The 13,228-nt window shown below is 39.2% G+C and overlaps 1 protein-coding gene across 1 annotated transcript in view; it reads left to right on the forward strand.

Annotated features, from left to right (window-relative positions):
• Window positions 1-5,873: 5,873 nt before the first annotated feature.
• The window catches only part of grin3a (glutamate receptor, ionotropic, N-methyl-D-aspartate 3A), a 52,577-nt gene continuing 45,222 nt past the window's right edge, over window positions 5,874-13,228 (forward strand). Inside the window, exon 1 of the mRNA XM_085279191.1 lies at window positions 5,874-7,119. Coding sequence (XP_085135317.1) covers window positions 6,364-7,119 — 756 coding nt within the window. The 5' untranslated portion in view covers window positions 5,874-6,363. The remainder of the gene's footprint in view (window positions 7,120-13,228) is intronic.

Consider the following 13,228-nt stretch of genomic DNA (forward strand, 5'->3'; position numbering starts at 1 on the left):
GCAACCACTGTTGATGATTAGAATCTGTCACCTTAGTCTCAGTGCAACATGCATTCCCACAGTCTGAACACCAACCATGCAGGACAGGCAGCGATATCCCACAATAAAGAATGACCTAAAGGCCTGTGCAGCTGAGGTCTAAAAGAACATCAAAAGGGAAAATGCAAAGACTTAGTTATGTCTGTTGGTTAAAGACCTCAGCATTGTTGTTCCAAGGTGTGTCCTTACAGTGTGAAGCCCACACGTTTTTTCTCTTTATGTTAAACATCACAACAGAATAGTCTAGGGCAACGTCAAAGCAGGGATGTCAAACTCATTTTACATTGTGGGCCACATACAACCCAGTTTGATCTGAAGAGTGAAAGACCAGTGAAAAATATTTAAATTATAATGAGTCCTTAAGCTTCCTGCCTTCTTGGGACCTTTTTGTGCCACTGCTATGTGTTAAATGGCTGCCATTTCCACTGTGTTCAGTGGAATATAACCAAACTTGCCACAGGATAGTTTTTACCTGTCAATGTTAATATTCCAGTGTGAATTCCTTAAATCAGCCTAAAATGGCTGAGCAGCAGAAATCCCCACACCCATCACCCTGGGGACCATTTTCTGCCCATTGACTTCCATTATAAACGCTATTTTTCAACCCCAAATTATCATCATATGATTTTATTTTTTCTTCTTTTCTTGGATGTCAATGAAGACTCAGGGCCTTGGAAGTTTTAATTTTTAAATTGCAAAAAAATGCAAAAAAAATAATGGCAGGTCAAAATGTATGTTGGTGCCAATCTTTGGTCCATCTAAAGGCCTACTTATAATGACAATCACATATTACTTCAACTGGTTTTTTGTGGAAATATTTAGTTTCGTTTTTTGGTTTTTGGGGCTTATAACACAGGGTGCTCATGTAATAACACTGGGATTTGAAGGGTTAAAACAACGAAAATATAATTAAAACTTTACATGAATATTTCAGGGAGAAGTAGTTTTACAAGGTTGGCTAATTTAAAGTGGAATAAAATATGGATATATGGTCTTTTTATGGCGTGGCTGAGAATGGTCCCTAGGGTGATGGGTGTGAGTTTTTTAAAGGATGGCAGGAGGGTTAAGATGTGTTAATATAAGAAAAAGAATTGCAATTTCAACAGTACCTATCAGTTTTTTGATATAATAAATGTATAAAATTACAGAAAAAGGTACCTCATTGCCCAGACTGTCCTGTATTTATACAGTAAAGCATAAAGTTTTTGGTTCATTTACATTTGGTTTACTGTGGACCCACTGTAAAGAAATAAAATTAAAAAAATCTACAATACATACATTTAATCTTTTACTTATCTACTTTGGTGTTGTGTGAATGGCAATGGGGGAGGGCTTTATGAATAGAAAAGCTGTAAAACGTATGAAAATACAGTTAAAAGTTCAAAATATGTGCAGTTCTTCAGCTCTTCTTCTAATATTCTTCAAAGTCCCCAGGACTTATGTTTGGTACCCCTGGTCTATATAGACCAGTGCACTTAAAATTAAATATATGGTGAAAGTGAGTAAAATATTAAACACCAGTTCCTACATCAACAGTGGAGAGCTGAATCTTGGATGCCTGCTTTCTAAGCAGTGTTTCAGATAAAATGCCAAATCTGAGACTAACCGAGGAAAAAATAACATATATATATTTTAAACTTAAGGAAACAATGAAGTTGAGCAAAAGAAAACCGACAACAGTCAGAAAAATATTATTTCAAAAATGTGGTTTGGAAAGATGAATCTAAATTTGATGTTTGAGTATATTTGAGAACAAACAAAAAAAACCAAAACAGGATATCTGTGGAAAAATAGTCTGGATATTTACAGTCTGGACTAATTTAACATACATGCATGTCTACATATCATGAATAATTTAGCAAACACCAAAAGTTTAGCTTTGTAACTCCAAATGCTTTGTTTGACTGTGTTCGTACATGCGTGTGTGTGCAACAATAAGACAGACAAAATTTCATTCCTATGAAAAATGGGAGTATTTGAAATACACAAAAAGTCAGTTTAAAGGTTATGGCAAGTTTTGAGCTGCAACAGCAGACTGATGAGGGGATTAAATAATTAAAAAGAGGCACTTCCTGTCTCGACTGAATCTTGGCTTCTGTACCCAGGTAAAGCAGCTATTTGTGTATTAAACTCAAAGGCAAATTATTATTTTATGCCCCCCTACAGACAATGCTAAAAACACTTCACTTGAACACAGATTTTGATGCATCAGTAACGAAGTCCAGTTTTCACAAAAAAATAAGTAAACTGTCAGACATCCTTATAACAGAGTATTTTAACAATTAAAAGTTACTTTTTTGTATTTTTTCCCTTCAGTAACTTTAAGACATCTGACCATAGAATAGACATTAAGGCGGGGCGCTAAAGCAGACAGTAATATGATTTGCTGTGATGCCAGCAGCTACTGAAAATGGCAATAATAGGCACCCTGGGATGAGAATGCATTGGAACCGAAATGGTTTTGATTGTAAGCTATTCCGTTCTTTAAATGTCATTTCTTTACTTTGTAAAAGTGAGAGTGCAGATGTCATTGTTCTTATAAATCAATGAACATGTATAAATGAAAGAATTTTGCCTGTGTGCATCGAGGCTGGTGCAAGCTGTGTGTGTGTCCTTAGACAAAAAACAGGTGGCTGTCAGGTTTTGTCTCCAATAAAAGCTCACAAATCTTCCCATGTGAGGTGTAATCAATGTCTGTTTGTGTGAGAGAGAGAAATAAACTATAGGTGAATTTGGCTGGCAGGTGAAGGGGTCAGTGAAGTTTGCAGCACTGCTTTGGCTGATAGTCATAGGAAGGCAGATGGACAGGTTGGCAGAGCGATAGACAGGCCGACGGTTGCGCAGTGATGCTGACAGAGAAAGAAGACAGACAGGTGGGCAGAACAGCAGGACAGGTGAAGGAAATGGTCACAAAAGCAGACAAGCAAAGCGAACAGAGGAACACGGATGAATATTCAACCAGGCAGGGGGTCAGACGGATATTCAGACAGGGACAAAAGAGAGGGCAGGCTTTAAGGTGTACCAACTAGACGAGAGGAGAGGCATATGAAATCAGATGTGTTTGCAAGCAGAAAGACAGACAGGTGGCTGGTAGGTACAAATAAAAAGACAGAAATGGGATGTTATAAAGAAAGCCAAAGTGGAACAAAAGAGCAAAGTCAAAAGAGTGTATTGGAAGCAATTTTACCATTTCGCGTGTTTTAGGTTACGTTTTGGTCTGGTGTCAGGTAACTTTAATATAAATGATAGTATAATAATAAAAGTCATGCTCAATATGACTAATTGAGTGCAACATTTATTGTAATGTAACACTTTCATTTTTGATCTTCAGTAGGCAGTAGTAAAGTAAGAATTTTTTTTATATAGCACTTTTCAAAACAGTTTTTCAAAAGTGCTTTACAAACATGTTAAAAATACAGTTGAATGAAAATATCTTAATCACAAAAAAACAGCATAATACACAAAAGCATTATAATAAAGCATGATCTTGAGGAAAGCTACTATTCCATTTCAAAATGCCAATCCACACCCTGTGGCTGTTGCATTACTGAAGCAAATTTCCTCCTATAACAATGATCTAAAGTACAGCTTGAAACTATGCAAGACTTATTTAGCAAAGAATTTGTCATCTGGTTTTCTGTGTATAGTGGCACAGAAATCAGACCTCGGGGTATTTACGTTGTTGTGAGAACAGTTTGATTAAAGGGTATATAAGTGCCCATTAAAACAATTAACACTGTGGGAGGATCTTCAGGAAGCATGTCGCCACATTATCTCATCAAACTGACAGCTACAGTGTAAATGTATAAAAGGCAGTGGATACTGCAAATGGACCATTCTTGGATGAAAGCAAAGTTTGGGTTACAAAAATGGTTATTTTAAATAAAAGTTATCGTTTCTATCCTGTCTGTGACTTGACCACATTTTCTATTATCTCTCAGATTGGATTACTAAAAGTATGAAATTTTAAAAAATACAATTAAAAGTAATAGGGCACTGTGAAAGTGTGGGCCTCTGGAGACTAAGCAAAGTGTGTTGTTGTTTGCATATGACCAGGCCAACCCTGATCACTAGTGGACCACACAATAGTCTTTTGATGTGTGGCAGTTATTTAATACTTTGGAAATATTCCTTCCAAACAGAATGATCATACTGTCTCAAAAAATGAGGCATTTCCTCGAGTCAGGTGAGGATACCAGGCTACAATATGAAAGTGCTGAAAACATATTTTCAGTATTTATATACAAGTGGGAATTTCCACCACTAAGCCAAATTTAAATGGCATGTGGAGGTAATCCTCAATATTTATGTGATTGACCTATTTTTTCATCAAGACCTGGAATAAGAATGAACACTGTGAAGCCCTTTTGAAAAGAGCTATGCAGCATATGGTGGCCTGGTATCCCACTTCAACACGCAGTGCAAGACAGGCTTAATTCTCACCTTGAATATGTCTCTTGATGTAATTTTCTTTCTGTTTTCCCTCCATCTGTTTTTTCATCTTCTTCAATAGCCTTGATTCTTTAAAGACGCAGCAACTGAAGAACCTTCTTATATCACCTCACATTCTATTTCCATTTACCTGTTCTTCTCCTCTCTCACTCCTCTGCTCTTCTTCCCCACTTACCATTCTCCTCTCCTCACTTTTCATCTCTTATCCACGGTTCCCTCCTAAGCCTTTTCCCCCCTCACCATAACCTCTGCTTCTCTCTCCTCCTACCTACCATTAGTCACCACCTCCCGCTCCTCTCCTGTCAAAATTTCTCTTCCCCGACTCTCTCCCTGTTTCAGTCCTTTCCTGTAAGGTCAGCCCATATTGGATCGATCAGGGTCATCTATCTTCCACTATCTCAGTGGGCGTGCCTCCTATTTCAAAAGTGATCATTAGCCAATCATTTGATTTGATTGGTAATTTATTTCAACATGTGAACAATATACAAGTACATTTAGAAAAGAAATGAGAGAAAAAAATATACTATACAAATTACATACAAAAAAACATTCTGATTAAGTTACATGTTGAAAGGGAGTGGGAAGAAGTATACACTTATTTAATCCCACCCCTGTCCCATAAATTATCAGTGAATATTTAGTCAGCTTCCTTACTGATATAATTTGTAATAAAAATAGTGAACAGATTTCTGATATACTATATACTATAATATCACATCATGAATTTTTTGTTTGTTTGTTTTTAAATAGAGACATTCACTTAATTTAAATATTTTCCTTTTCTTTATAGATCGAGAAGATCATATTTTTATAACTCTTTTTCAGACCATCAGACCATTAACCAATCGTTAATCTGGATCCTGTTTAAACTCGGTCTGCTGATTGGGTCCCGGGTGACCTCTGACATGTGAGTTACCAAAGAAACACATCCGTTAAACAATGTATGATTGGGTGTCCTCATACATAAAACAGGTAGCTGTCTGGTTTTGTCTCCAGTAAAATCTCACAAATCTTCCCACGTGACACATAATCAATGTGCTGTATTTTTTTTTTTTTTGACATGTCGGGATTATGAATAAATGACACCAGTACCATGCCCATGACCATGTCCGCATTTCTTTCGCACTGACACTGTGAAAAGTGAGGGGTGGCTGGTGGTTGTAAAGTAAACATGGGGTTAAATCTCCTTGGAATGTGCGCAGAAAGACCACGCTCTGGTGCCAGTGGTCTCACCAGCACAGAGGCTGACTCGAGCCAAGCAGCGCGTGCGCTCTGGAAAGCTTCTACTTGGGTGTCTTTTGTTTTTCTGGGTGTTTTTTTAAAAGGGGGGAAACGTTTAAAAAAAAAACAGCTGCCTTTGCCCCTGCCTTGTGGATGATAATGGGATGATTTTCCTTTGACTCCATTAAGCTATCAGACTTTTCCAGAGGTGGATTCCACTGCTTTGGAATGTGTTTGATGCGCATTAACCTTTTTCGACCTAGGCAGGGCTTGCCTACACACTCTGCTGCATTTTCTTTTCTGCCTGTGGAATATGTGGAAATGTTGCCGTTTGTTTCCACGACATGTTTAGTAATCCGAGGCTTGAATGATGAAAATCTTTTGAGATGAAAAACAGCACTTTTGGGGATCATTTTTTGCTTGTGCGCGGCTCGTGCCTAATCTCGCGCCTCAGCAGCCTGTTGTCTGTGTCCGAGGGAAAACGCACAACTTTACCACCAGCTGGAACCGGTCCTGTTGCGGGGGCTACCGCTGGTCTGTGCGGCACACCGGGGCCACAGGCAGGGGGCCAAGACGCAGACCAACGGAGCGGTCCCGGTGTTCAGCCGCTGTGTGGTTGGACCGGGCATCCGGAGGAGCTGTGGAGCGGGGATGATGAAGTCGGTGGGGATGGTGATGATGAGTGGCCCGGCAGCGCGACCAGGCACCAGGGTCTTGCCACTAATATGTTTAGTGTTGTGCGCTCTCATCTTTCTTCCGATTTGCGCTCACTCGCACCCGCAACCGTGCCAAGTGCTCAAACGAATCGGCCACACGGTTCGGATAGGAGCTCTGCACGTTCAGCCTCGCTTGCTCTCTGCTATGGCTGTCAGCGGCTCTGAGGACTGGGGAAACGAAAGAGAGTTGACAGAAGAGCAGCAGTTGGAGTTGGAAAGACCGTTTAAAACAAGTGCCAGTGCGCCTGGGTATGGAAGCCTTAGGACTAGAGCGTCCGTTAACAGTCAGCGGGGCGCAAACAGAAGTAAAAGCCAGGCACGCCAACGGGAGGAGAACACCTCGGCGGAAAATCGCGTGTTCGCACCCCGAGACTCGGTTCTGCTCGCCGTCGAGGCTCTGAACCGGGCTGGGTTGCTACCCTACAATTTATCCTTGGAGATTGTCATGGCTGTTGGATCCACACTCGGAGAACTGCCCGCGTTCTCCTTTTCCTCTACGGGCAACCCCGAAAACGAGGACCCGCTGTCCTTCGTGGAGAGTGTATGTCACACCGTGGTTGTGCAGGGGGTTTCTGCCATGATCGCCTTTCCACGGAACAGGGACGAGTTCGTCAAGTTGGAATTCGTCTCACTCGCGCTTCAGGTACCTGTAGTCAGCGTTGTGCAGAGGGAGTTCTCGCGCCACAGTAAGGTAAAAAGTTATTTCCTAGCTAAATTTGAACTGTTAACTGTTGATTGCTTCACTTCGGCATACAACTGCAATGTGCTGGTGTGACGTGTTATAGTAATATAACGCAAGAAACTTTACATCGCAGTCTGACAACCTCTTTAAACTGCGTGTACACCATGCACCGAATGCATGTAATTTATTTAACTAATTTAAATACGTGTGGATACAGACTACAGTGCACCGCGAGCCATCAGTGGCCATCATTTAAGCCAGGGACTAGAGCTAGAAACGCCTCCTTCAGTGGCTGATTGTTGATGTCCCTTCAACAAGAGCACAGATCTTCCCGTTCTTGTTCAGCGTTTACCCAGTCAATCAAACTTAAATGGCACAATTTAAGGTGAAATGGCACAAGCTGGCTTTCATAACTCTGAAAAAAAAAGTTTCATTAAACAGTCAAAGACAAAAGGAGCATGGGGAAAAGCCGCTCTGTCCATGGTGCTGAAATCTACTGAATTTAAAGGGTGTTTCAGCAGAAAAAAGAGCAGTGCTTCTCTTCTGCAGAATAAAATGTTTAAAAATGGTTTGATTGACAGTGTGCAGTCAACAACAGTGTGCACCTAGCAGCACATGCCCCGCGGTATAGATACATAAACAAATACTTTGTTGATATTCAGAATCCCACTATGTCTGCACTGTGGTGAAGGAGGTTATGGCAGTATATTGCAGTCAAAACTCTTAGTCATAAGTCAGTGTGATGCTATATTTTGACATCTCATTTGCTGGACAACGGAGGTAAAGACGGACAACACTCTTTAGTTAAATCACTGTGTTGGCATGTACATTTATGACCTAACACCTTTCCTTTTAACAAAGAAGTAAAAGGTTGCTCTTTAGCCACCCAGCTACTAATATTTAGCAGGCCCATATCTAATAATGAGATTAGTGTCAGAAAACTGTAGCATACAAGAAAAACCCATTCATGCAGAACCGTTTTAAGCTGCATAACACTCCTCTCATCGGACCAGTTCAAAAGGTGAATCCACATAATAAACCATGGAGGAGATTTTGAGTGTATTTCGGTGGTTTTACAGTGAGGCTAAAACTTTGCTTCATTTTTTTACATTGTACCACTGGAAATACCTTGAGTACAGTTCCTTGTGTATACCATATGGAGTCCAGACTTGGCAGGAAACCATTACATCACTATATAAACTAAAGTTTGCAGTGGTGTTCTGATTTTTTTTCCATATACCAATATACACTCCTTATTATTATTATAAATAATAAGGCACTTTAATCCTTCAGTACAAGTAAACATTTCTTTTGGCACAAACATGGATTCTTTTGTAATTGTAATTCTTTATTTACTCAGACTTACGTATATGAGTCAAAAGTGCTCAATATATGAGCACTGTATATATCTATATAAACACTATAGATTCTTGTCAGGGCTTTTGGAAAATAAAACAATACCCTGAAACCAGTATAAAATGATATGGATTTTTATTCTGATTTATGTCAATTTTTAACAGTTAAGGCAAAAGCAGCAGCAGTTCTTACGTTGGAGATCGTTGAAAAATAAACTCTTGCACAACGCACCAGTGCGAAGCTTGCTGGTGGAGTTTGCAGCTAAAATGAGAGCAAAGGGGAAACTAGTTAGTAATGTAAATACTATATTCATTAGCGTGGAGGGGCATCAGTAATAATTCTGTGGAAAAAACACCTGCTGTGAGTTTGCCCCCTTATTTGTTTGTGCTATCGAGCACAAGAAGGAATAGGCACACGCACATTCCCAAAAATGATTTGGTGTAATACACTGTAAACCTCTTTAATTGGGTGATGCTACAAAGAAGAGATATTGCACATCAGTGAGAGAAAGCCAACAATCTGCATGTGTTTCTGTATTTGTAATATTCTACACACAAACATCCAAAGGAGGGACAAAGAATGTGTTTTTTTCATGCACACATCCAAACCCATTAGCTGGACTGAAGGGTTCTGGGATACTTGCCACCTACTAGGGTATAGTAATGTGTGTGTGTGGCTTTGTCAGACAGTTTGTGTCTGTTTATGTGTTGGTGTATATGTGTGCGTAAGAATGTGTGTGTGTTTCTAGGATAATATCTAATTTCCTGCTCTGTGCACAAGGAAGGGTTTCTCTGTAAGGAGTCAGCAGGTGTTTAAAGTCAAAACTGATTCCTAGAAGTGAAATAACAGTAATGGATACAACTGACAAACCAAAAGTTAAGGATGATTGATTGATAGAGGAGTAGATGGGAAGACTGTTGAATGGAAGGATGAACATGTGCAAAAAAACTGACTAGGAAATAGTGTGTGCAGTGCTTGTGTGAGACTTTTAGAGAAATGGCTTAACTCCCTTCTGACTCAATCTAGTTTCACTGGCAAATCCCAACTGCAGGCTGACAGCAATTTCTCTAAAACATTTTTTGAGTGTGAAAAGTGCAAAAACTTTTTGGATGTCTTGAGATGATCTCATTAGTGTTTATTTCCTCACTTTGTTTGACCTTGAGTTTTTATTTTATCCTGGAATGTTTAAAGTCAAAGTTTAAAGACAAGGTTCACAGCTGAACATTTGTGTAATACAATGAATCATCAAAAAAAAAAAAACTTTTGATAACGTGGTCTGCCCACAGTATGTTATGTAAGTGTCAGAATGATGAAGCTGCATGAGAATATGGAGATTATGGAGCAAAGGATAAAGTGACCTCAGAGTAAAGGAACTGGGCTGGGAGTTGTGGTGAGTGGTTTTGATAGCAGGAAAGGGATGAGAATTTAGCATATAAAAGCCAAAGAACTGAGGAACTCTTGGCAAAAGGAAGCTCTCTGGGAAAGACCAGTCATCTCAGATAGGAGGACTTAGTTTTAAAGTGGAAATATATCCCATGCTGACCCAGAGACTGTGGAAAGATAGCTACATACGCACATATATACAGAAAGACAGAGCATCTTCACATTGCTACTTATTCCAGTTATGTGTCAGCACTAACTGTATGCGAAAAATCAACATTGCTACCATAGGGTATGCGCCAATATCATGATGTATGTGCAATATATACCATAGAAACACTTTATTAGGTATACTGCTCCAATGTAATCAGACCTACAGAAAACATGCAATAAATTCTGTCTATACTGAGCAGCCTTTCCACATAGTGTCATGCAAATGGTCATTCAGTTTGAGCAGTCGACTTGCAATCTTTAAAACATCCAGCAATCTAACAGTATATGTGGTATAAAAAAGTATAATAGGCCCATGTTAAGTACTAAGTTTAATATATGTGCAAGAATGCCTTTGGATCCAAAGGTTTGAGCTTTAGACTGCTCTTAATCCTTAGTTTCCATCATGATGTCAAGAGAGTGGGTATCATTAACGCGATCATCTTAGCCACACAGCTCTAGCTGTGATCAGTGCAGTATCTCCCACGCACTGTTCAAACCTGTTTGCGAGGGCCATCCAATCAGAAGAGACTTGGCTTCAAGGCGAGGCTGGCCTTGAAGGGAGACAGAGGATGAACTGAGGGTGCAGATAGATAAGGATTATTTTGAACTGTGGATCCTCCACAGCTTTTCTAGTGGAATACAAAAATAAAAAATATGAAACTGGTACTGAGCGTAATAGGTCTTCCATAACAATTCAGTTGTTCTGCAATGCATTCATTTAACTAAATTGGTTAACTAACGATTGTATTACAATAACAAATGGTAGATGGTTATTGATTTTTCTTTGATTAGATGATTCATTGTATTAAGAACAATAACTAAGTCATTACTGGATTTGTCCACTGGTTCATGAGTCTGTCAGTCCATACCTTTTTTTTTTTTTTTTACCATACAGCAAACTCTGCAAGTTTCTTAGCACAACAAGTTGCAGCTAATGTGTTTTAGATGTGGAAATCACAGGGGAAAATCATTTTTTGAAGCAAGGAGGGATTCAAAAAAGAGAGCACAGTGACAACAGAGCCGGGATTTCACAGCACACTGAAAGCAGCAGATCTCTGTATTTATGTAGGGGAGCAAGGAGCCACACTCAGTACAATTTTTTTTCCTGTTTATTTACATGAAGAACAAAGAGAGGGTTACAGATTTATGGAGATCACAGTGCAGAAGTGCCGCAGTTGAAAATAATCCATCCAATCCTCCTGGAGAATGAGAGCAGGCGAGACTCTGATGCCCTGTGGACTGCATTACCATTTTCCTCCCTGATAGAGGACTTTTAAATCTGAAATAAAACATTTGCAATTGCTTTTGTAGGTGCTTTTGTTCCAGCAACAATCTATCCACGTGTATGCAATAAGCTGATTAATAAATATCTTATTTGCATGTCTATTAGACAGAGTGATTAACAGGATAAATCAAATTAAACAACAGATTAATCTAATGAACTTTTTTGTGCAAAGCTTGTGTAAAAGTTGTAAAGCAATTAAAGTGGTTCACTCAGGTCCCTTAAACAACTTTAATTCTGTGTTTGGTGTTGTGGGTTCAGGCAAGCAAACAAGTGTGCGACTGATTAAGTGCCATATTGTATACTGGGTACAGTATGCCGAGGTATACTGACGCAGATCTGGCAGCTCATGCAGCTCATGCAGCCCTCTGACCTATTTAATGTTATTTCAAGTATTACAGGGATGAGTGTCACCTTTCAAATGTATCTGCTCTGATCTATGTGTGTAGTCTGCATTTAACTGATTATTGCAAACAAATGAGCAAATTCATTACCACCAAACAGGAAATAACTATGCCAATGAAAGAGCTTCATACTATAGCTCAACACTATGGAACTGAGTGTTTTGTTAACAAGGTGTGTCTTCTGGAACCAACCAGTGTAGAACAACTTGAAACCCAACATCAATTATTAACCTTAATAGTGAATTTGATTATTTAATCTCTGACAGTAATGTGTTCAGACACCTGCTGAGTTCAATATTGACTCTCTTTTTATCGTGTTTCTATTCTGAGACTCTTGAAGAAAATATTTCAACTGCTATTAAAACCAACATGGTCTTTCATTCATAATTTGAATACATCAGCGTACGAATAAAAAAGACTTTTATAACCTTTCATGAACATAAAATTAAATAAAACTGAAACTAGAATTAGAAATATGAACTGTAAATTTGCAGATTCTGGTGAAATTGCGGTGTTACTGCCATAAGCTGCGACTTGCTTTCAGGAGTCAGCTAAAAGCACAGACGGAAGTTTTACATAATAATAGTCCTGTAAGAGACCTGATGGTGGTGCTGCGATGAAAGTGGGTTGGATTGGATTGGAAAGTGCATGTATGACAGCATTAAAGAGTTAACTGTTAAGAATGGGACTGTCTTCTTTAGCCTTTATTGAATTCGAGTAGCAGAAATTTGCATCAAGCAATACTTGTTATTGTACTTTGGCAAACCTTAAATTTGGCATGGGTGTAAAGACTAGCCAGACTACTGATAAAACTTTAAGTTCAAGAGTTATAGGCATTTCACTTGATTTGGCATGATATCTCAAATCAAAGAGATGTGCAAGATGTGCAGAGAAGACTGGATTCAATATAAAGACCGGCACTGCTGTTTCATAGTTGGTTACAAACTAACATGAGCTCATAAAATTTGACATTTTGAGCAATCATGGTTTTAGCGTGTTGGAATAGTGGCAACTGAAACTCACTGGACACTTCATTGGATACAGCCCTTCTCTCTTTGGAAGTACCTTAATTTTTCATATCTAAAAAATTCCTCTCAGGTTTTGGTCTAAATTGGTATGATGGTATCACACAGGTGCTGCAAATTTGTGGGCATCAAATCTATGATGTGAATTTCCTGTTCCACCACATCCCAAAGGAGCTCTGCTCAAACTGGATCATTTTTGTGCCAAGAAAATATTCTCCACTCCATTACACCATAACTACCACTAAGTGTTGGTAGAAAGCAGGATGGATCCTTGTTTTTCTTGTTGTTTACACCAGATTTTGAAACTCATCAGACCAGCGAGTCTGTGTTAATCTTAGCCTCTGCTTCCTGTTCTTAGGTGACAGCAGGTGTACCAGGTGTGGTCGTCTGCTGATATAGCCTGTCATCTTCAAGGTGCAACATGTTTGCATCAAGAGATGATATTCGGCATACCATGG

Source organism: Mchenga conophoros, linkage group LG7 (assembly GCF_057382185.1).
Source record: "Mchenga conophoros isolate Kocher_MC1m ecotype Shallow Benthic linkage group LG7, M_conophoros_male_GT1.1, whole genome shotgun sequence".
Taxonomy (NCBI): Eukaryota; Metazoa; Chordata; class Actinopteri; order Cichliformes; family Cichlidae; genus Mchenga; species Mchenga conophoros.